At 42.7% G+C, this 22148-nt stretch overlaps 1 protein-coding gene across 2 annotated transcripts in view; it reads right to left on the bottom strand.

Annotated features, from left to right (window-relative positions):
* usp10 (ubiquitin specific peptidase 10) overlaps window positions 1-22148 on the bottom strand; it is a 98648-nt gene that overhangs the window by 13128 nt on the left and 63372 nt on the right. For both annotated transcript variants that reach the window (XM_060940806.1, XM_060940807.1), the window contains 3 exons: window positions 20906-21089; window positions 8167-8332; window positions 3969-4113 (listed from right to left, as the gene is read on the bottom strand). In XM_060940806.1, coding sequence (XP_060796789.1) covers window positions 3969-4113; window positions 8167-8332; window positions 20906-21089 — 495 coding nt within the window. The remainder of the gene's footprint in view (window positions 1-3968; window positions 4114-8166; window positions 8333-20905; window positions 21090-22148) is intronic.

Here is a 22148-nt window from a genome sequence, read left to right as displayed (position 1 = left end):
GGATGGACTGAAGGATGGATGGGCTTGGTTTGTTGGATTGAAGGATGGATGGCTTGGTTTGTTGGACGGATGGATGGATGGCTTAGTTTGTTGGATTGAAAGATGGATGGATGGATGGGCTTGGTTTGTTGGATGGATGGGCTTGGTTTGTTGGATTGAAGGATGGATGGATGGATGGATGGATGGATGGGCTTGGTTTGTTGGATGGATGGATGGATGGATGGATGGATGGATGGGCTTGGTTTGTTGGATGGATGGATGGATGGATGGATGGATGGGCTTGGTTTGCTGGATTGAAGGATGGATTGATGGGCTTGGTTTGCTGGATTGAAGGATGGATGGATGGCTTGGTTTGCTGGATTGAAGGATGGATGGATGGATGGGCTTGGTTTGCTGGATTGAAGGATGGATGGCCTTGGTTTGCTGGATTGAAGGATGGATGGATGGATGGGCTTGGTTTGCTGGATTGAAGGATGGATGGATGGATGGGCTTGGTTTGCTGGATTGAAGGATGGATGGATGGGCTTGGTTTGCTGGATTGAAGGATGGATGGATGGATGGATGGATGGATGGGCTTGGTTTGCTGGATTGAAGGATGGATGGATGGATGGGCTTGGTTTGCTGGATTAAAGGATGGGCTTGGTTTGCTGGATTGAAGGAAGGATGGGCTTGGTTTGCTGGATTGAAGGAAGGATGGGCTTGGTTTGCTGGATTGAAGGAAGGATGGGCTTGGTTTGCTGGATTGAAGGAAGGATGGGCTTGGTTTGTTGGATTGAAGGAAGGATGGGCTTGGTTTGTTGGATTGAAGAAAGGATGGGCTTGGTTTGTTGGATGGATGGATGGCTTGGTTTGTTGGATGGATGGATGGATGGATGGATGGATGGATGGATGGATGGGCTTGGTTTGTTGGATTGAAGGATGGATGGATGGGCTTGGTTTGCTGGATTGAAGGATGGATGGATGGGCTTGGTTTGCTGGATTGAAGGAAGGATTAAAGAAGGATGGGCTTGGTTTGTTGGATTGAAAGATGGATGGCTTGGTTTGTTGGACGGATGGATGGATGGATGGATGGATGGATGGGCTTGGTTTGTTGGATGGATGGATGGATGGATGGATGGGCTTGGTTTGTTGGATTGAAGGATGGATGGATGGATGGATGGATGGGCTTGGTTTGTTGGATTGAAGGATGGGCTTGGTTTGCTGGATTGAAGGAAGGATTAAAGAAGGATGGGCTTGGTTTGTTGGATTGAAGGATGGATTAAAGAAGGATGGGCTTGGTTTGTTGGATTGAAGGATGGATTGAAGGATGGATGGGCTTGGTTTGTTGGATTGAAGGATGGATGGCTTGGTTTGTTGGATGGATGGATGGATGGATGGATGGATGGATGGATGGATGGATGGCTTGGTTTGTTGAAGGATAGATAGATGGATGGATGGATGGATGGGCTTGGTTTGTTGGATGGATGGATGGGCTTGGTTTGTTGGATGGATGGATGGATGGATGGATGGATGGATGGGCTTGGTTTGTTGGATGGATGGATGGATGGATGGATGGGCTTGGTTTGTTGGATGGATGGATGGATGGATGGGCTTGGTTTGTTGGATGGATGGATGGGCTTGGTTTGTTGGATGGATGGATGGATGGATGGATGGGCTTGGTTTGTTGGATGGATGGATGGATGGATGGATGGATGGATGGATGGATGGGCTTGGTTTGTTGGATGGATGGATGGATGGATGGATGGATGGGCTTGGTTTGTTGGATGGATGGATGGATGGGCTTGGTTTGTTGGATGGATGGATGGATGGATGGGCTTGGTTTGTTGGATGGATGGATGGATGGATGGATGGATGGATGGGCTTGGTTTGTTGGATGGATGGATGGATGGATGGGCTTGGTTTGTTGGATGGATGGATGGATGGATGGGCTTGGTTTGTTGGATGGATGGATGGGCTTGGTTTGTTGGATGGATGGATGGATGGATGGATGGATGGGCTTGGTTTGTTGGATGGATGGATGGATGGATGGATGGATGGATGGGCTTGGTTTGTTGGATGGATGGATGGATGGATGGGCTTGGTTTGTTGGACGGATGGATGGCTTGGTTTGTTGGATTGAAGGATAGATGGATGGATGGATGGATGGATGGATGGGCTTGGTTTGTTGGATGGATGGATGGATGGATGGATGGATGGGCTTGGTTTGTTGGATGGATGGATGGATGGATGGATGGATGGATGGATGGGCTTGGTTTGTTGGATGGATGGATGGCTTGGTTTGTTGGATTGAAGGATAGATGGATGGATGGATGGGCTTGGTTTGTTGGATGGATGGATGGATGGATGGATGGATGGGCTTGGTTTGTTGGATTGAAGGATGGATGGATGGATGGATGGGCTTGGTTTGTTGGATGGATGGATGGATGGATGGGCTTGGTTTGCTGGATTGAAGGAAGGATGGGCTTGGTTTGCTGGATTGAAGGAAGGATGGGCTTGGTTTGTTGGATTGAAGGATGGATTGAAGAATGGATGGGCTTGGTTTGTTGGATGGATGGATGGATGGATGGCTGGCTGGCTTGGTTTGTTGGATTGAAGGATAGATGGATGGATGGGCTTGGTTTGTTGGATGGATGGATGGATGGATGGGCTTGGTTTGTTGGATGGATGGATGGATGGATGGGCTTGGTTTGTTGGATGGATGGATGGATGGATGGATGGATGGATGGATGGATGGGCTTGGTTTGTTGGATTGAAGGATGGATGGATGGGCTTGGTTTGTTGGATTGAAGGATGGATGGATGGGCTTGGTTTGTTGGATTGAAGGATGGATGGATGGATGGATGGATGGGCTTGGTTTGTTGGATTGAAGGATGGATGGATGGATGGGCTTGGTTTGTTGGATTGAAGGATGGATGGATGGATGGGCTTGGTTTGTTGGATTGAAGGATGGATGGATGGACTTGGTTTGTTGGATGGATGGATGGATGGATGGGCTTGGTTTGTTGGATGGATGGATGGATGGATGGATGGATGGATGGATGGAAGGATGGGTGGATGGATGGAAGGATGGGCTTGGTTTGTTGGATGGATGGATGGATGGATGGATGGATGGATGGATGGAAGGATGGGCTTGGTTTGTTGGATTGAAGGATGGATGGGCTTGGTTTGTTGGATGGATGGATGGGCTTGGTTTGTTGGATTGAAGGATGGATGGGCTTGGTTTGTTGGATGGATGGATGGATGGATGGATGGGCTTGGTTTGTTGGATGGATGGATGGATGGATGGATGGAAGGAAGGATGGGCTTGGTTTGTTGGATTGAAGGATGGATGGGCTTGGTTTGTTGGATGGATGGATGGATGGATGGATGGATGGATGGATGGATGGGCTTGGTTTGTTGGATTGAAGGATGGATGGGCTTGGTTTGTTGGATGGATGGATGGATGGATGGATGGGCTTGGTTTGTTGGATGGATGGATGGATGGATGGATGGATGGGCTTGGTTTGTTGGATGGATGGATGGATGGGCTTGGTTTGTTGGATGGATGGATGGGCTTGGTTTGTTGGATGGATGGATGGGCTTGGTTTGTTGGATGGATGGATGGATGGATGGGCTTGGTTTGTTGGATTGAAGGATGCTGACGTGCTTGAAGCAAGTGGGTTTTCTTTACGTTTTCATCACAGATTGTACAAGAAACATAAAATTAAATATTCTGAGGTAAAACATTACTGATCTGAACCATTAAGCCTCGAGAAAATATTCAATACAATGAACTGATTTATCATTAGAGATAATGTACACTATTAATATAAAAATCCTGTATATTAAAACTGAAAACTTGATCATTCTGATGAAGTCCTTTTTGAAAAATGAGAATTAAGCTGAGAGACTCGTTTCTCAGTCTCGACTAAAACCTGTATATTAATAACCACTGTATGACTAAATTTAGTGAAATAGAACAGACGTACCTTTGCTTATCTCCAGGTCCACAGGGTAATCAATGTTCTTGACCAGTTTCTGACAGCCACCTGTCTTCTCAAAGACGAACCTTTTGAGATGGAGCACGAGCACAGGAGGAAGTTCCTCCAGAGTCACTCTTCGGCTGATCTCGATCTGAGGCCAGAACATAAGAAAAAGAAAGAACAGAGTGCACGTGACAAGATGGAACATCACATTCCCCCCCAATTAGTCCTTTCCTCTTTTTTCAAAAAATAAAAAAAGGTACATGCAGTGCTGAGAAACAGGACTGAACAAACTGTCAATGCTCCGCTCACTTTTCGTTACAAACACGAGGAGCAGCGTGATCTCGCTGACAACACACTCCCAACCGTGTCCCGAGAAAATGGCACGAACACACACAACGCTGACTGAAGTACACATGTGCAACAGATGTTCCTCTTCATCAACAGCATTCGAGACACTGAACAGACAACATTTAACGAGTCTGTGAAATATCTTCCTTTTTTTTTTTTTTTTGTTTGGGGTCTAAAGTGCTTCAACAGGAACCAACCAAGAGTCCGTAAAATCACAAACGGAGCCGTGTAGACCGCATGTATACAACAGCGGCCTCTTTGGAGACCAGGAGATATGTGATCCATCACACAATGACCACTGTGCTCAAACTAAACATGACGTGTTTATTCTGAATCTGGTCTGAAAGTGGAGATGTTGGTGTGTAACAAATCTCAGAATGGAAAAAATATATATATATAAATAAAACGTTGCTAATGCTGTTCTAGGAAAATAATCATCCGCATGGTGGTGTGATGAAGCGGAGTTACAGTTCGCACTCTGAAGTTGATAATTTCCCCAATAACGGTCGTATCAGATGCTCGCTGGCCGTGCTGTGAAAATTGTCCATGCAGACGCTCATCTAAGTTTCCAAACCTGTCATTGCTTAACTCTTGAATATTTTCTGTCATGAATACTGTCATTAAAAAGCGTATAATCTCTGCTTTCCGAAGAAATGTATCTGGTTAAGATCTGTTCAGTACTTTGGGAGTAACGGCAGGTTGAAGTCGGTACAACAGAGTAAAAAAAAAACTGCTCGCGGTACGTCGGGAAACTGATGGTGCTTTTCTTTTTGAGTCACAGGAAAGCGGTCGCTCTCTCTCTCTCTCTCGGTTTCCCACTGGAATACTCGTCAATATCAATCAGATAACTTTTACAGGGATGTTCTCTCGCTCTCAGTATTTCTCATGAAGGATTCAGTAAAATTTTCCATCTGTTAGTTTTGATGTTCTGATTCACGGGAGACTCTGAAGTGAGTTTTCATAGCTTTACCTACTTATTTCTTCAAATCAAACTGGTTCCTGGAAATAAATAACTACACTACCGTTCAAAAGTTTGGGGTCACCCAGACAATTTTGCGTTTTCCATGAAAAGTCACACTTTTATTTACCACCATAAGTTGTAAAATGAATAGAAAATATAGTCGAGACGTTTTTCTGGCCATTTTGAGCATTTAATCGACCCCACAAATGTGATGCTCCAGAAACTCAATCTGCTCAAAGGAAGGTCAGTTTTATAGCTTCTCTAAAGAGCTCAACTGTTTTCAGCTGTGCTAACATGATTGTACAAGGGTTTTCTAATCATCCATTAGCCTTCTGAGGCAATGAGCAAACACATTGTACCATTAGAACACTGGAGTGAGAGTTGCTGGAAATGGGCCTCTATACACCTATGGAGATATTGCACCAAAAACCACACATTTGCAGCTAGAATAGTCATTTACCACATTAGCAATGTATAGAGTGGATTTCTGATTAGTTTAAAGTGATCTTCATTGAAAAGAACAGTGCTTTTCTTTCAAAAATAAGGGCATTTCAAAGTGACCCCAAACTTTTGAACGGTAGTGTATGTCAGAATATAACTGGAGTTGTTTTGATGAAAAATATTGAGATCTTAGTGGTCAGAACGATGTTTTAAAAAACCGGAAGTCAGAAACGCGAGGGTCAGTTTCAGTTAATGCGAATTGTTTATTGGATGTGGATCAGACAGTTTTTTCAAGGTTCACCTTGAAAGCTGTGAATATTCATTGAAATAATCATTCATATTCTTTCATATAAACACGAGTAGGGCTTACTGAGAAATACAAAGACCGACAGAGCACAAAGAGAGGATTAGAGATAATCTTTGTTAATTTTTTTTTTATTGTGTACAGATTTCATGTTTTTTACCCAATTAGCGTAATTAATACAAATTAAATATTAATTTGCATAATTTGTTTTTACTAATTTTTCAATCTTTGTATTCAGTATACAACCACCTATGTGCTGCCAATTTCCATGTAAATACGTTGAAAAATAGAAAAAAAAAGTTAAGAAAAAACATTTGATCTCATTGGTTAACGAGGGCCATTTTGGACCATGTGATCCTCATACAGAATATTACTGCAGTTTTCAAAAAATTAAGCCGTTTCTTCAATCTTTGATTTGTAATATCTCAAGAATGGATAAACATTTTAATTCTGTTCAAAAAGTCTGTTCTGCATTCGTTTCTGAATTCAATGAGAGCAGTTTCAAGCAATTTGGATTTTCACCTGAGGCCATTATTAAAAAATGTTCTGTTTCCGGTCCACCGGCCGGGTGAGTGCCGTTTGTGCGGTTGAAATTTTTTTTTTTTAACGCCATTTTTTCGACATTTTTTTTTCGGGTTCGTAAATCTAAAATCAAACTTGACATTTCCGCATTCCCAGGGCTTTCCACTAAGGCTCATACTAGCCAGCCATGACAAATAAGTAGCCAGCCGGGGGGAAGTAAACACAAAAACTCCTGTGCACGCAGTTCCCAGGATTAAATGTATTTTCCACAGACCATTTATTCATTCACTTTACTCAAATACAAAGTAAAATGGCAGTAAATCTTCTTTCTTTTCTTGCGTATTGCATCATGAGGCGTTCCTGGCTTGTAAATCTCTTATTTTTGGTGCATGACACATTCACGCAGCTGAGCATGCTATGAATTAACAACGACAACGGTCTGCAGTGGGGCGACACAATTACACACTCAGCCAACACTTCTCCATTTGTGTATGAAAATACACTCCAACCACTCAGTTTGGGTTCATTTACAACCAGCGGCGTCTTTTGATGCCAGCACGTAATTGAACGAGAGAAGACTGGTTTACCGGAGACAAAATAAGCGTCATCTCTGCTTCTGTTCCCTCCGACGGCCCCGACACACTACTGCCTCCGCCGAGTGCGCGCGCACTCTGAACTGAATCAGCTCTGCGCATGCGCCGTGCGGCACAAAAAAATGGCAGCCACCATGAAGGAAGGAGATCCGGAGTTTTCAAACATTTGCTTAAGTGTGAAATCGCAAAATGGTATTCTAGCGAACAACAAAATAGTAAAGATTCAGAAAAACAAATCATTCAGTGATCATTTTAATAGTGTAATTTCATCCGAACTCGGCCTAACGCTCGATTTAAAACTACAAAAAGTCCGTGTGTCGGACATTTTAAGTACCTTTGTAAAAGTTTTGCAAATGTTGCAGTCAGCATTTAAAATGCTAACTTAAAGGTTTTGTACAAGTTTCAGTTGATTAAACTGTCATTTTATTAAATGTGTCTGCTTTTGTAATAAAAAAGTACTGAAAGAAAAAGCAAACAGCATCGCGATTTCTTATCCATCCATATATATAAAAATAAAAAATAAAAAAAAATAAATCCCTCCCTCTTGACTGAAAATTTTTTTGCTCACCCGGTGGACAGGAAACGGATTTTTTTTAAGGATGGCCTGATTTGCCTACCAGTAACATATCCTGAAGTGATTTGTTCCAACTAACAACAGCAAACCTTTCAAACACCACCACATACTTTTTATCCATTTACAGTTGCATCTAAAGCTGTGGAATGTCCATGAGAAGTTCATTCTTGTCGGCGTTTCGGTTAGAATGGCTATAAACAGTCGTTCCTTCACTACCCCCCTCCTTGAAGTTGACACTGGAGCCTCCTTCCATAAACTTTTGTGAAACTTCAACTTGCTTGGGGGGAGACACGGACACATGACTTCATACCAATAATTACACGCATTTTGAAGCTGTTTATTAATAACGCAAAGTCCGCTGTCCACATCCTTGTGAGCTGCTACTATAGAAACCGTAATGCAAATTAAAAATCAACACCAATCAGATTTGAGAATTCGACAGCACTGTGGTAACCCACCTCCTGCTTGGTTTTCGTGGTGTAGCCCTGGACAGACTCGCGAGCCACCATGGTCTCCAGAGCCTCCTGCACTGTGCGGATCTTCTCCGATTGGATGTCCAGCTGCAGGGTGAAGAACGGCTGGAGCGTAGCCGACTCTTTCGAGCTCTGCTGGTACACCACCGATCTACACACACAAATACAAAATCATGTAGACGAACACAAGAACGCACCCAACTTTTCACGACAGCTGTTCCGCGTTTGCCAGAGTAACACATTATCCATGAGCTGTCTCTGGTTGGCGTCGACATGCTCTGCTTGGACAGGAGGACAAAACAGATTGTCATCTGTTGGATTTAAAAGCCAGAAATGGTCATTTATACAACTCAACATCCAGGACGCTCGTTCTAGATTTAGGATGCTTTCACACTTTGAAATTTTTTTTCTCTCCTTCAAAACACCAGCGCACGTTCTACATGTAACCCCACAGGCATGTGGTGGCTTTTAAAAAACTTTCAAAGTAGAAAACCGCTTCAAATCATCCTCAAGGCACAGAAAAACTTTTTTTTTTTTAAATTCCTGCCCAAATCAAGTCACAAGTTAATGGACAAGAGATAAAAACAAAACATGTAGGCAAGGCAGCTTTATTTGTATAGCACATTTCATACACTAAGGCAACTCAAAGTGCATTACAGAGCAATAAAAACAGAGAACATGTTAAAGGGTACGGATTTACAATAAAAGAGTAACAAGAGCGCTCTGAGAGCACAATATCCCCCGCTGGCAACTCGGCCATAACTCTGGTACAACGTGACTGAATTGAATGAAATTGCAATATGCGTATTACTGACATACAACAATGAATCCTGTCAAGTTTTGTGAAAAACTGAGAGGAGTTGAGTTCAGAAGGCGAGTACCCTTCCCGGGACGGACGGACAGACATCGCCATGACATAATCCTCCTTCGGGCCTTTCGGCCAGCGGGGGATAAAAATCGTGAGGGAAGTTGATTTCAGAAAACAAGCACACTTTGATGAAATTGCCAAAGTACAAGTTTGTTAATAATCAAGGGCATAACTCTGGGAAAATTTGCCCAAATTAAACGAAATTTCAATCTGCGTATAACCGTCATATAACAAAGCCTTTTGCCAAGTTTGGTGAAATTCCTCCACAAATTGTGAGAGGAGTTGATTTCAGAAGAACGTACACCCTCATGAAACTGTCAAAGTACAAGTTATTTAATCAAGAGTCAAAACTCTGGGAAAATTTTCACAAACCAAATTAAATCGCAATCTGCGTATTACCGTCATATAACAAGGCCTTTTACCAAGCTTCGAGAAATTCGTCCAAAAATAGTGAGAGGAGTTGATGTCAGAAGGCGAACACACCTTCATGAAATTGTAAAAGTACAAGGTTGTTAATTAAGGGCTGGAACTCTGGGAAAATGCGACCGAATTGAACAAAATAACAATATGCACATTACCGATATACAGTATACCAATACCTCTTACCAAGCTTCGAGAAATTCCTCCAAAAATTGTGAGGAGTTTATTTCAGAAGGAAAACACTTCATGAAATTGTCAAAGTATAATTTTGGTAATCAAGGGCTGTAACTTTGGTACAACGCGACTGAATTGAATGAGATTACAATATGCGTATTACCGACATGATAAAGAATCCTGCCAAGTTTTGTGAAATCCCTCCAAAAATTGATAGAGAAGTTGATTTCAGAAGGTGAGCACCCTTCCCGGGACGAACGGACGTCGCCACGACATAATCCCCCTTCGGGCCTTTCGGCCAGCGGGGGATAAAAAGTAAAAATGATTTCCAAAGTTATTTACAATTTAAAATTCATTAAAAATAGCAAACGTGAAGACAAGAAGTGCAAGAATAAAAGATTTTAAATTATTTAAAATTGATTTAAAAAAAATAAAAAGATCAATTAGTCATCATTACAGGGTGGAATAGGCAAGGTAAAAAAAAAAAAACATTTTTAGTTTTAGCTAAAAAATTGGTCAGAGTCGGGGCTCGGCTCGTCATCTGGGAGGTGATTCCAGGTTTGTGCTGCAGGATAACAAAGCGCTGCTTCATTGTGTTTTGTTCTAACCCTCAGGACGGTCAGTAGACCAGCCTCAAATGTCCTCAGGGTCCTCAAAAGGTTCACACGTCACAAGCATATGTAGGATGCAATGTTGGTGTGTGAGAGAGCGTGGAAAGGAGGGGGGAAGAGAAAAAAAAAAAAAGTGAGCGGATACAAGGAGATTTGCGTTTTTTATTCACTGAAAAATAACGTGTACGAACCACCTCATCACATAAATTACACCAATCTTTATTTCATCATTTATTACTGAGAAAAATAAATAAGAGCTTTGTGACGGAGAGGGAATGGAGACCTAATACTAGGGCTGCACAATTAATCGAATTTAATCGAAAATCGCGATTCTGGCTGCCACGATTAAATTAAATGAAAATCGCGATTTATTTCCATTTAAAATGCAAGCTCTGCTGTATTGAGGTATTTCACTCACGTGACCAAGTCATGTGATGCTGCCATTTTGGACGTCACGGCTCGAATCAGTTTGAATGCGAGGAAGGCGACAAACGAAAAACATAAAAGAAAAAGGAGCGAGATGCAGAAAACACCTTCACTATCCAGCGACGTAGGGCATTTACAGGGCGAGCAGAGGGAGAGGTATTTGCAAAAATTGAGGTCAGCAGGCTTAGAGAACGACGTTTACCTGCTTCCACCAGGATTGTTCACTGACGTACGGAAGTACACGAAGCCCTCGTCTTTACCTGACTTCGGCCCACATGATCTGTATACCTATGGCGTTAAAAACCCATCGCCATACACAGGTATTGATCTGAAAGCGTATAAGAGTTTGGATGCCTACAAATATTTTGTGTCGGGCTGGGTAACATGCCTACATCAGCGGGTCGTCCCTGGAGCCGGTGGTCGCCATCTTATTACAGCTAAGGTTTGTTCACATTTTCATTTACTTTCGGTCCTCAGGATAAACAAAATGTTATTAAATGGCACTGAAATAACTTCTTAGTCTGTTGAGACATGGCCCGTTATAAATTTGCTGTTACCAGGCAATGACCAAGAACTGTATTATTAGGGTCGGTGTCTGTGTTGTAGCAGTGTACTAGCAGCTAGCTGTTAGCACTAGTTAATGTCAACAACATCGTAGCTAGTATGTTACTGTAGCAATATTTACGTTCAGTCATTTGGATGACTGTTAAAACCTTTCAGTCTCAAGTTTTTCCTTTACTGGATTTACTAGTTTACTGAGCCATCGCGCGCTCTCCGGCCGAGCCGGGAGCCATCGCGCGCTCTCCGGCCGAGCCGGGAGCCATCGCGCGCTCTCCGGCCGAGCCGGGAGCCATCGCGCGCTCTCCGGCCGAGCCGGGAGCCATCGCGCGCTCTCCGGCCGAGCCGGGAGCCATCGCGCGCTCTCCGGCCGAGCCGGGAGCCATCGCGCGCTCTCCGGCCGAGCCGGGAGCCATCGCGCGCTCTCCGGCCGAGCCGGGAGCCATCGCGCGCTCTCCGGCCGAGCCGGGAGCCATCGCGCGCTCTCCGGCCGAGCCGGGAGCCATCGCGCGCTCTCCGGCCGAGCCGGGAGCCATCGCGCGCTCGCTCAGTAAACTAGTAAATCCAGTAAAGGAAAAACTTGAGACTGAAAGGTTTTAACAGTCATCCAAATGACTGAACGTAAATATTGCTACAGTAACATACTAGCTACTGTTGTTGACATTAGCTAGCTTGCCGTCCAAAATGGTGGACACCGGGGCGTCACGTGACCCTGTGACGTCAGGTGAAATACCTCAATATCTGATCAAGCACTTTTTGACCAATACTCCGCCAAACCATTAAGGGGCGAACCGACGCATGTAAGGTTTCATTACTCCGCCTAAATAAGCAAGCAAGCCAAGTGCAGTGTTGCCAGATTGGGCGGTTTTAAGTGCATTTTGGCGGATTTTGAACATATTTTGGGCTGGAAAACGTCAGCAGCATCTGGCAACACTGGGCAAGTGCGCAGAGCTTCAGTGCAGCGGTATCTTCTTCAAGGGGTGATAGCGTGAGAGTAGGTAACAGATTGAGGTGAGAGAGAAAAGCTAACTATGTCGGAACAACAGACTATTTAGCGCTGGAGGCAATGCTGTGACCTGCCTTCGCTCATGTTTAAAGCCAGAGCATGCTGATAGGCTGGTCTTTCTAGCTAAAAATTTGTAGGCCTCAGTATAATGCTATGTAATTGTTGCAATTGAGTTTTCAGTTCCTTCATCCTTTGGTAATTTCTTGGATAAATTTCATTTATTTGGTCATTTGGAAATCAGAATTTCTCTTTTAAATTTCATTCTGCACTGAAAGCTGTTCATATTATTTGTTTGAATATAGTGAAATAAAATTTAAGTGATTTCCCTAACATCAAGAATAATCGTGATTACAATTTTGATCAAGATAATCGTGATTATCATTTTTTCCATAATCGTGCAGCCCTATCTAATACTGAAAGGAAAAAAAAAATTGTTAGAGAGAAACAATGCTTTGGTGAAATAACAGTTCACACAAGTTGGCTATTTTATTCTTTTTTGTTCGTTTTAAAAAGGTGCCGAGGCGACACTTCTGCAACAAAATTGTTTCACATCACATTCCACACCTGAACTTCTGTGGCGAGAGCATTAGAAATGGATCCAGTAATTAATACGTCTATAAAAAGGTGGTTAATTTCATGCAGGGCCTCGAGAAGAGACTTGAAAACTCTTTTTTGCAAATGCTCAAAAACATTTCCCTGAAGAGGTCAAACCACGTGAAACTGGCTTGATGAAATTAGGGGGGGAAAAAAAGGGATTATTTTTCCAGGAATATGAAAACTAGGCAAAAACATTAAGACGGTCAAAGGCGTTAAGGGTGACCTTTTATAATGAATTCAGTTTGTAACCCAGTTACCCAAACATCAACTCTTCTGGCAATTTGTCTCCAAATTTAGTCATGAACGATGCCAAGCTGTAACCTCACACACGATGTCAGACGAGGTTCATGCAAGTCTTTTGGCTCAGACAAAACGCGTTCTGCTTTTCATAAGCACAGCTGGAGAAGCAGCCAGGCCGTGCACAGTCAGATCCTACTACACACACACACACACAGTTAAACACTGAGCTCGGCTTTAACCCATTCCAAACACACCAGGAGGAAAAATACGATCATGGAAAAGAGCAGAAAGTTGAAATGTGTACACCATCATCTCTCACGTGTTTAAATGATGCATTTAGGCATGTAACCAGTCGAAGAGATTATTTATTACCAAAAAAAAAAAGCATATTTATTGTCCCCCATTTCATCAACTTAAACATTCTTTGTTAAATTTATTTCCGTCTGAAATGTGGTGATTGTGATACGTTTATTTCTGTAATATCTCAAAAATATCAGGCCATTCTGTGGCTGGGAAGTTATTTAATTTGAGGGGATTAAAGCAAATAATGTGCATGAAATCGCTCGCTTGGCGCAGTCAAGCAGACAGAGGAAGTCCGTGTGCGCATGCGCAGGTTTACCTTCTTCTTTTGGGTTTTACGGCAGCTGGCATCCACAGTGTTGCATTACTGCCATCTACAGGTTTCCCTTTGAGCGTGCACTGACAGTTCCATCATTCTGTCGCTAAACGAACAGCTGATCACACCGAGGTGCTCGCTGAGCGCCCATATTTATCAGTTTGGTCCTGCGTTTCCTTTCCTTCGTATATAACATAACGTCTTTTCTTCTCGCTTTCTTTCCGTTACTGTAGTCACTCTTTCACGTTTCATTCGCACACCCACACACGTCCTCCATTTTTCTCTCCTGTTTCAAATTTGTATCCCACAATGGGGAAAGCCCACCACGTGATGCATGATGTAGTATCTTGAATTGGGTCATGGTGAAGCAAATTAATAGAGGATAATGAGATACGTGTAGAACTTGCCGTAGGCCAGGCCGGATGAGCTAATGCGATCATGCGTTGTCCGTCCATCGTCTGTTCGCAATTTACAAAAATCGCTACTCCTCCTACAGGAGTGATCGGATTTCGATCAAACTCGCATACAATGTTCCCCAGGTGGGTGTGCATAAAAAGTGTCAAGATGGTGGCGCCATGTGTCATATTTATGATCTTATGGGCATCTGAAATTTTTGGGTGACTCGTCATCGTAAACTGCTGGGACATAAACTCACCCAGAAGACTCTAAAGACATATTCCAACAAAAATTGTTCACCAGGTGGCGCCACCTGCCATGGATGCAGCTACACAAGGGTGACGTGCAATTTGACGAAAATTGCTACTCCTCCTACAGGAGTGATCAGATTTTGATCAAACTCGTATAGAATGTTCCCCACGTTATGTATAAAAGTTGTCAAGACGGTGGCGCCACCTGTCATATTTAAAGCGAGACGGCCTTTCGATTTCATAAAATCTGAAATTTAGTTCCGTCTGAAATGTGGTCAGTGTGATTTATATGTTTATTTCTGTAATATCTCACAAAATATCGGGCCATTCTGTGGCTGGGAAGTTATTTAATTTGAGGGGATTTGTATCCCACAATGCCTTGCGTGAACGGGGGAAGCCCAGCATGTGATGCATGATGTAGTATCTTGAATTGGGTCATTGTGAAGCAGGAAAAAAATAGCGGAGAATTTAGGGACACGTGGAGATCAATTCATTAATTGTTCTATTTAAAAAAATAAATAACTAATAAAATTGGAAGTCTGTGATTCGAATTCAGTAGCTTTCGGTCACTAAACAAAAATAACTGGATGTTGGGAAAATTCTTTTTATGACCTACACTTGAAAAATCTGAAAAGCAGTACAGCTTTATATACATCTTGTTTCATTTTCTTAATAACCAACAATAATTATTTACCCACGTTTGTAAAGTTTGACAAAACCTCCTATTAACTAAAATATTTCTTTTATTAAAAACGAAGTCAATAACAAATATATTCCTTTTCCGAATAAACATTTGTGCTGCCTCCATTTGCTTCTCTTTTCTTTATCCTACAGCAGTCTGTAAAAAAAAAAGACAGCGCTCTGATTTTTTGTTAAATCTATTTGTACACAATCGCACAACAGCTCTTTCACATTTTAGATCTGATCCCTTTGTGTTTTCTCATGGTATTAGAGCCGTGTTATGTCTGCCAGCATCACATCATTCACCCTGTTGTACTTCTCATGCCGTCTGCTGTCTATAACAATGCGATTCCAGCTCGGAAAAGAATCGAGGGATTGTGCTGATGATGATCACGGTTCATTTTTTATTTCATCAATCTGAATCGTTATAAATTTGCATCATGATATATCGCTACAAGCCTGGACGCACTGGAACAGGATTTCATGCCAGAAATAAGCTCAAATTTGGATTCTTCGATGCATCGTAATACATAAAACTTGATTTTCTAGTTGCAGTACATTCCAGGCATTTAGCAGATGCTCTTATCCAGAGCGACGTACAAGTGCAGAAGTCGGGTACAAGAAGTGCTGAACTTCTAGACAAGAACTTTTAGCACTGACATTAAAATCAACAGTAAGCGTGCTGCAATTAGGGTAACAGCCAAAGATACACTGCAGTACTCACAGGAAACAGGAAAAAAAAAGTTAGCCTGGCAAGCCAGACTAAATGTGAATATTTAGTCTGGCCTCGCTCGGAGACATTTCCGAAGGGGGTGGGAGGAACAACCCGCTGTCTTTCAAACTGTCTCTGTGCGTATAGGCCAATCAGCGCAACAGTGACTGTGACGTAGTCAGAGCGACAGAAAGCAGTGGGGGAGGCCTTGAAATAAAAAATTTTTCAAAATGCGTATTAATTAATAAACAGGTTCTAGATATTAAGAAGTTTGGAGATAATGACCACAAGTTTGGAGTCTGTACCACATACTTAACATACACTTTTTTTTCAAGTGTTTTTCAAGGGTTTGCTTAAACTATGAGTTTTTATTTAGTGGTGTTTGGTGAAATAATTTCCCTTAAATTTAAAATAACAGGAAAATAAGAAACAATCAAAAAGTAATGTTTCAAAGCTTTTTATTAATTCTTCGTACTGCACAAACTAGCCCATCCTTTTGGCTATGAGCGGAGCCAGCTGGTAGATCAGACTTTTGCCATAGCCGGTCGGCAAAACGGCGAAAACGTCCTTCTTGAAAAGGAATGAGCGGAGAGCCTCTTCCTGCTCATGTTTCAACGAAAACTCCAAGTCTAATTCTTCTAAAACTGATTCCAAAGCGGAGTCAAACGCGCGCTGTTCACTAGCCGTAGCCATCTTTCCTGCTGTGCTTTCTCCAGCGTCGCGCAGCTTTGTCGTCACTCCTGCAAAAGCCCGCCCAAAGAATCCAAACAAAAACCTTGCGTTGTGATTGGCGGGCACGATTTGATGCCCGGGGTGTTTTGTTGATCTGGTGCGAGGCTAGACCCACTCGCTAGGCAAAAATATTTTTGGCCGCTAGGCGGGTGGGTCTAGTTTACTAGGCTAGGAAAAAGTCACAGTTTGGCCACAACGGTCTTTATTCAGACAGAAAACACTATCGGTGCTAACACTGTTTGCAAGACAGTTCTAGAAGAGAAAAGAAAGGAAAGGGAGGAGAAAAAAAAAGCCAGAATGGATGTGTGCTGGACCAGAGGGCAGACATGATGTCATCTTGTGCTTGTCCTGGAGACCAGACCTCCACCCTCTCACTGGTTTCCTTTTGGTCAGCGCTCGAAACTAACGGTGTCCCGATGTCCCGGGGACCATAAAAAACGTCATCGGGACACAAAATTATCATATCTGGGACAATCCCGGGCCAATGGAAAAAAATGGATCTAGAAAAAAAGTTCTACATTAAAGGTGCAGTACAAGATTTTGGAATAACGGTTCCCGCAAGCCATATTTTGAAAAGAAACACTCCCACCCCCCGCGTCTCCACCCCTCCTCCCCCTTATAAAGCCTGAGAAATTCCGGCTTTATAATGGGTGTCTATTGCGTTACACACCAGTGGAGCTCGTTAAGTTAGAGTGTAGAGAGCTTGGAAAAATAGCTCAAACTTTCTCATTTAAACTGTGTTTTCAGCCCCAATTTTCACTCCACACACACAATTTTCTCAAAAGTAGTAGCCACACTTGTCCTGATTCACACAATGTGTCTACCTGAGCGATAGGATTTACTGTTTTTGAATGAGAAGCCTGAAAGTAACGAGAGCACAGCCGCGCAGCCTCATAGACTCCCATTATAATCGTGGCAGAAAAGTCACTCGTTTTTAACTCGCTCTAGTGACCTCATTTTTTACACTACAGACAAAAAAAAATTACATCCGTGTGTTCAGGAGAGCCTTGTGGCGCTCACTGTGAAAGAATTTTGTGAATATCTCCTTCCGTTTTCGTGTAAATCCCCGTTGTTTGGAAGGAGCGCACTGAGAGAATCCTGCGCTCTGTGTGACACACTGCTCGCTCTCACACACACAAACACACAGAAGGGACGGGCTGCAGTCTGATTGACGTGTCAGTATCCAATCATTTTGAGGTGGTACCTCGATAGGACTGGATGGCGTTTTTCCTTTATTTTACACTGTAGACTGGATTAAAATATTTCGTTTTTTGGGTCAAACCTTCTATTGTACTGCTTGCAACATGGGTGTGCATTTCATCCATTGATGGTATGGCTGATGGCTTTCAAAACATCTCTGAATGGGGCAACAGGTATATTACATAAAAATGGATAACGGTCATGGTGAAAATGATAAGTTGGCCTTATAAGTGCCAACAGATATTCAAGGTATAAGTAGATGAAACAAACATAAAAGGGGTCTTATTTTCAGCTAAAGTGTACTGCAGATGTAGGGAGTTGAAACATTTTCTGAATGAGCTAGTTGGCCCCTTTAAATAAACGGGTATCTATTCATACAGTGAGATCGCCAAAGTTTAATAAACTGAAAATGCAATAACTGTAATTTTGAAGTAGATGATGTATTGGACATGTGTCACTTGTGTTTTGTGACTTATTGTAAAAATGATATAAAGGGTTCAAAATCATATAGTTACAAATATAATAGTAACTTCATATGATAATATTAACCACTGGTTATTTCAGAGAGGAAAAAAAATGGGGACACTATTGCTTCCATTCGGGACAATACAACACAGAATTCGGGACCACTGGGGGACACAAAGAAAAAAAGTTAATTTCGAGCCCTGCTTTTGGTTATCGAAATTCATAGGTTAACAGACATCCTCGTAGTGCAACAGAAAATCGTCCGCTACATCATCCAGAGATCGCGAGTTTGAATCCCAATGAAGGCATAAACATTGAGCTGGGAACTCAAGACAACAAAACTGGCCTTCAGTGACAGCGATGCTACACATCGGAGGAAGGCGAGTGTAACAGAAGAGACCTGTCTGGGTGGGGATTGACCACATGTGAAGGAGAAGACTGTGTCGGGGTCCGAGGGAAGTGCATCTGACTTTAACTGAGCAGTGGTGGCTCAGAGTTACTGATCTGAAGGTCATGGGTTCAAGTCCCAACACCGACAACCTTGAGCAAGGCCCTTAACCCTTTCTGTTCCAGGTTACTGTAACTTCCTAACAAGCTTAGAAATGTGACTCAATAAATTCCTAAGTGGAAAACATCAACACTAGGGCTGGATGATAGGAGCCCAAAAAAGCTCTGGGACGTGTGCAAACAAATTACAAACCTGACCCACTGTTCTGCTTTTTCCACTTATGAATATTAATAAGAATTAATAGTAACGATAGGCACGTCTCAGAGAAGTGCTCTGTGATAAATTGATATTAAACAGACAGAGGTGTGTAAATTCCTTTAAAGAGGCAGACTTCTTCGCATGATCATTTAGCCCTGTGCAAAATCCAAAATCTCTTCACCATAGCACTCACTATACGGGGTACAACATGACGGTGGTCCACTATTTGCTCAGTAGACAAAAATGACCTTTTTATACACACAGTCTTACTCATTTTTGCAGAACTGGGACATCATTGCAATGTTATAAAGTCCTTTGATTGAGCCAAAATATTTAGTAAAGCCACGTTTCAAATCAAAGGAATCGGAAACATTCAAGTTTGTTTTGAAATACAACCCCGCCTCCAAAAAAGTTGGGACAAAGTACAAATTGTAAATAAAAACAGAATGCAATAATTTACAAATCTCAAAAACTGATATTGTATTCACAATAGAACATAGACAACATATCAAATGTCGAAAGTGAGACATTTTGAAATTTCATGCCAAATATTGGCTCATTTGAAATTTCATGACAGCAACACATCTTAAAAAAGTTGGGACAGGGGCAATAAGAGGCTGGAAAAGTTAAAGGTACAAAAAAGGAACAGCTGGAGGACCAAATTGCAACTCATTAGGTCAATTGGCAATAGGTCATTAACATGACTGGGTATAAAAAGAGCATCTTGGAGTGGCAGCGGCTCTCAGAAGTAAAGATGGGAAGAGGATCACCAATCCCCCTAATTCTGCGCCGACAAATAGTGGCGCAATATCAGAAAGGAGTTCGACAGTGTAAAATTGCAAAGAGTTTGAACATATCATCATCATCTACAGTGCATAATATCATCAAAAGATTCAGAGAATCTGGAAGAATCTCTGTGCGTAAGGGTCAAGGCCGGGAAACCGTACTGGCTGCCCGTGATCTTCGGGCCCTTAGACGGCACTGCATCACATACAGGCATGCTTCTGTATTGGAAATCACAAAATGGGCTCAGGAATATTTCCAGAGAACATTATCTGTGAACGCAATTCACCGTGCCATCCGCCGTTGCCAGCTAAAACTCTATAGTTCAAAGAAGAAGCCGTATCTAAACATGATCCAGAAGCGCAGACGTCTTCTCTGGGCCAAGGCTCATTTAAAATGGACTGTGGCAAAGTGGAAAACTGTTCTGTGGTCAGACGAATCAAAATTTGAAGTTCTTTATGGAAATCAGGGACGCCGTATCATTCGGACTAAAGAGGAGAAGGACGACCCGAGTTGTTATCAGCGCTCAGTTCAGAAGCCTGCATCTCTGATAGTATGGGGTTGCATTAGTGCGTGTGGCATGGGCAGCTTACACATCTGGAAAGACACCATCAATGCTGAAAGGTATATCCAGGTTCTAGAGCAACATATGCTCCCATCCAGACGACGTCTCTTTCAGGGAAGACCTTGCATTTTCCAACATGACAATGCCAAACCACATACTGCATCAATTACAGCATCATGGCTGCGTAGAAGAAGGGTCCGGGTACTGAACTGGCCAGCCTGCAGTCCAGATCTTTCACCCATAGAAAACATTTGGCGCATCATAAAACGGAAGATGCGACAAAAAAGACCTAAGACAGCTGAGCAACTAGAATCCTACATTAGACAAGAATGGGTTAACATTCCTATCCCTAAACTTGAGCAACTTGTCTCCTCAGTCCCCAGACGTTTACAGACTGTTGTAAAGAGAAAAGGGGATGTCTCACAGTGGTAAACATGGCCTTGTCCCAACTTTTTTGAGATGTGTTGTTGTCATGAAATTTAAAATCACCTAATTTTTCTCTTTAAATGATACATTTTCTCAGTTTAAACATTTGATATGTCATCTATGTTCTATTCTGAATAAAATATGGAATTTTGAAACTTCCACATCATTGCATTCCGTTTTTATTTACAATTTGTTCTTTGTCCCAACTTTTTTGGAATCAGGGTTGTAGAATGAAATATTATCCAAATTAAGGAGTGACGGGGAAGACACCAAGCCGTGATCACTTCCTACCTGATGTGCCCTCCGAATATGTCGGTGATGGGGGTGCGGATGAAATCTGCTTGCCGGGTGATGGAGGTTTTGTTCCTGGGTCCCACCTGCTCCCACTCGTCCTCGCTGCCCTCCTCGTCCTCCGCCCTGTTTGTGGGTTCCTCAGTAGCCACGTGGGGACCTGGTCCGTTCGGTGTCGACGCTTCTGCATATAAACAAACCAGAACAATTTATTCAGGGGGTAGAGGGAATGGTCCTGACATGAGGAGCTTAAACATTTCTGTACCTGTTCATGACATTCGTCTCGTAGCCGTGGTGAAAAAAAATAAGTTTAAAGTGCACATCTTGGGTATATTTAGGCGCAAGATCAATATAATTCTCTTATTTTATGTTAAACTTTGGTCAAATATCTGTCACATTTTGTGCAATACCAGAAAAATTCAGTTGAAGTCAAGCCATTTGAGGTGAATTGGTCCGCCTCTGAAAAAACTTGGCATTTGGATTTCCCGGCAAACATTGATTTTCGTGACGTCGCGTGCGGGACGCCTCCTTCTGAATCCTACGCCAGCGCTGGTTTGTTTATGAGAAAACGACCTGGTGGTTTTCTGCAAATTTCTTCAACGTTATCGCGTAATTATTAAAATGGTTAACAGATGTATCGTAGGAGGGTGTAGCAACACCAATCATGATGGGATTAGTACTCATCGTTTCCCAAAAGACCAGACAATATGAGAGAAATGGGAGCGCTTCGTGCAAGACACCCGGAAAAACTGCAACATGCAACAGACCACAGCGTCATATGTGGGGCTCGCTTCATAAAGCCCGACAACTTTTACCCCTTTTCCACCAAATCAGTTCCAGGGCTGGTTCAGGGCCAGTGCTGGTGATGGCTCACAACTCGTTCAACTTGCGAGCCAGCTGAGAACCAGTTTGCTTTTCCATAGCTCGCGGGGCTAAGCGGAGCCACGTCATTACATCGCTGCATACGTCATTACGTCGCTGTATACGTCAGTTACGTCGCTACGTTTGCATAAACCTTGGCGCAAATATCAAAGCAAAAACAACACGGAAGAAGCAGCAGCGGCAACAACAATAATAAATTACTTCACATTTGTACAGCTGCTGCTTCTCGTCGCTTAAAAATGGCGATCTTTCACGGTCTTGTTATTGTTGTTGGTCTTAACAACTTCGCCCCCCCGCTGACGTAAGCGGTTCTTTCCTCTGGCCCAGCAGAGAGTTGGTGCTAGCCTGGAACCGGTTTTTC

This window comes from Neoarius graeffei, chromosome 15, assembly GCF_027579695.1.
Source record: "Neoarius graeffei isolate fNeoGra1 chromosome 15, fNeoGra1.pri, whole genome shotgun sequence".
Taxonomy (NCBI): domain Eukaryota; kingdom Metazoa; phylum Chordata; class Actinopteri; order Siluriformes; family Ariidae; genus Neoarius; species Neoarius graeffei.
This window is presented reverse-complemented; position numbering and strand designations above follow the sequence as displayed.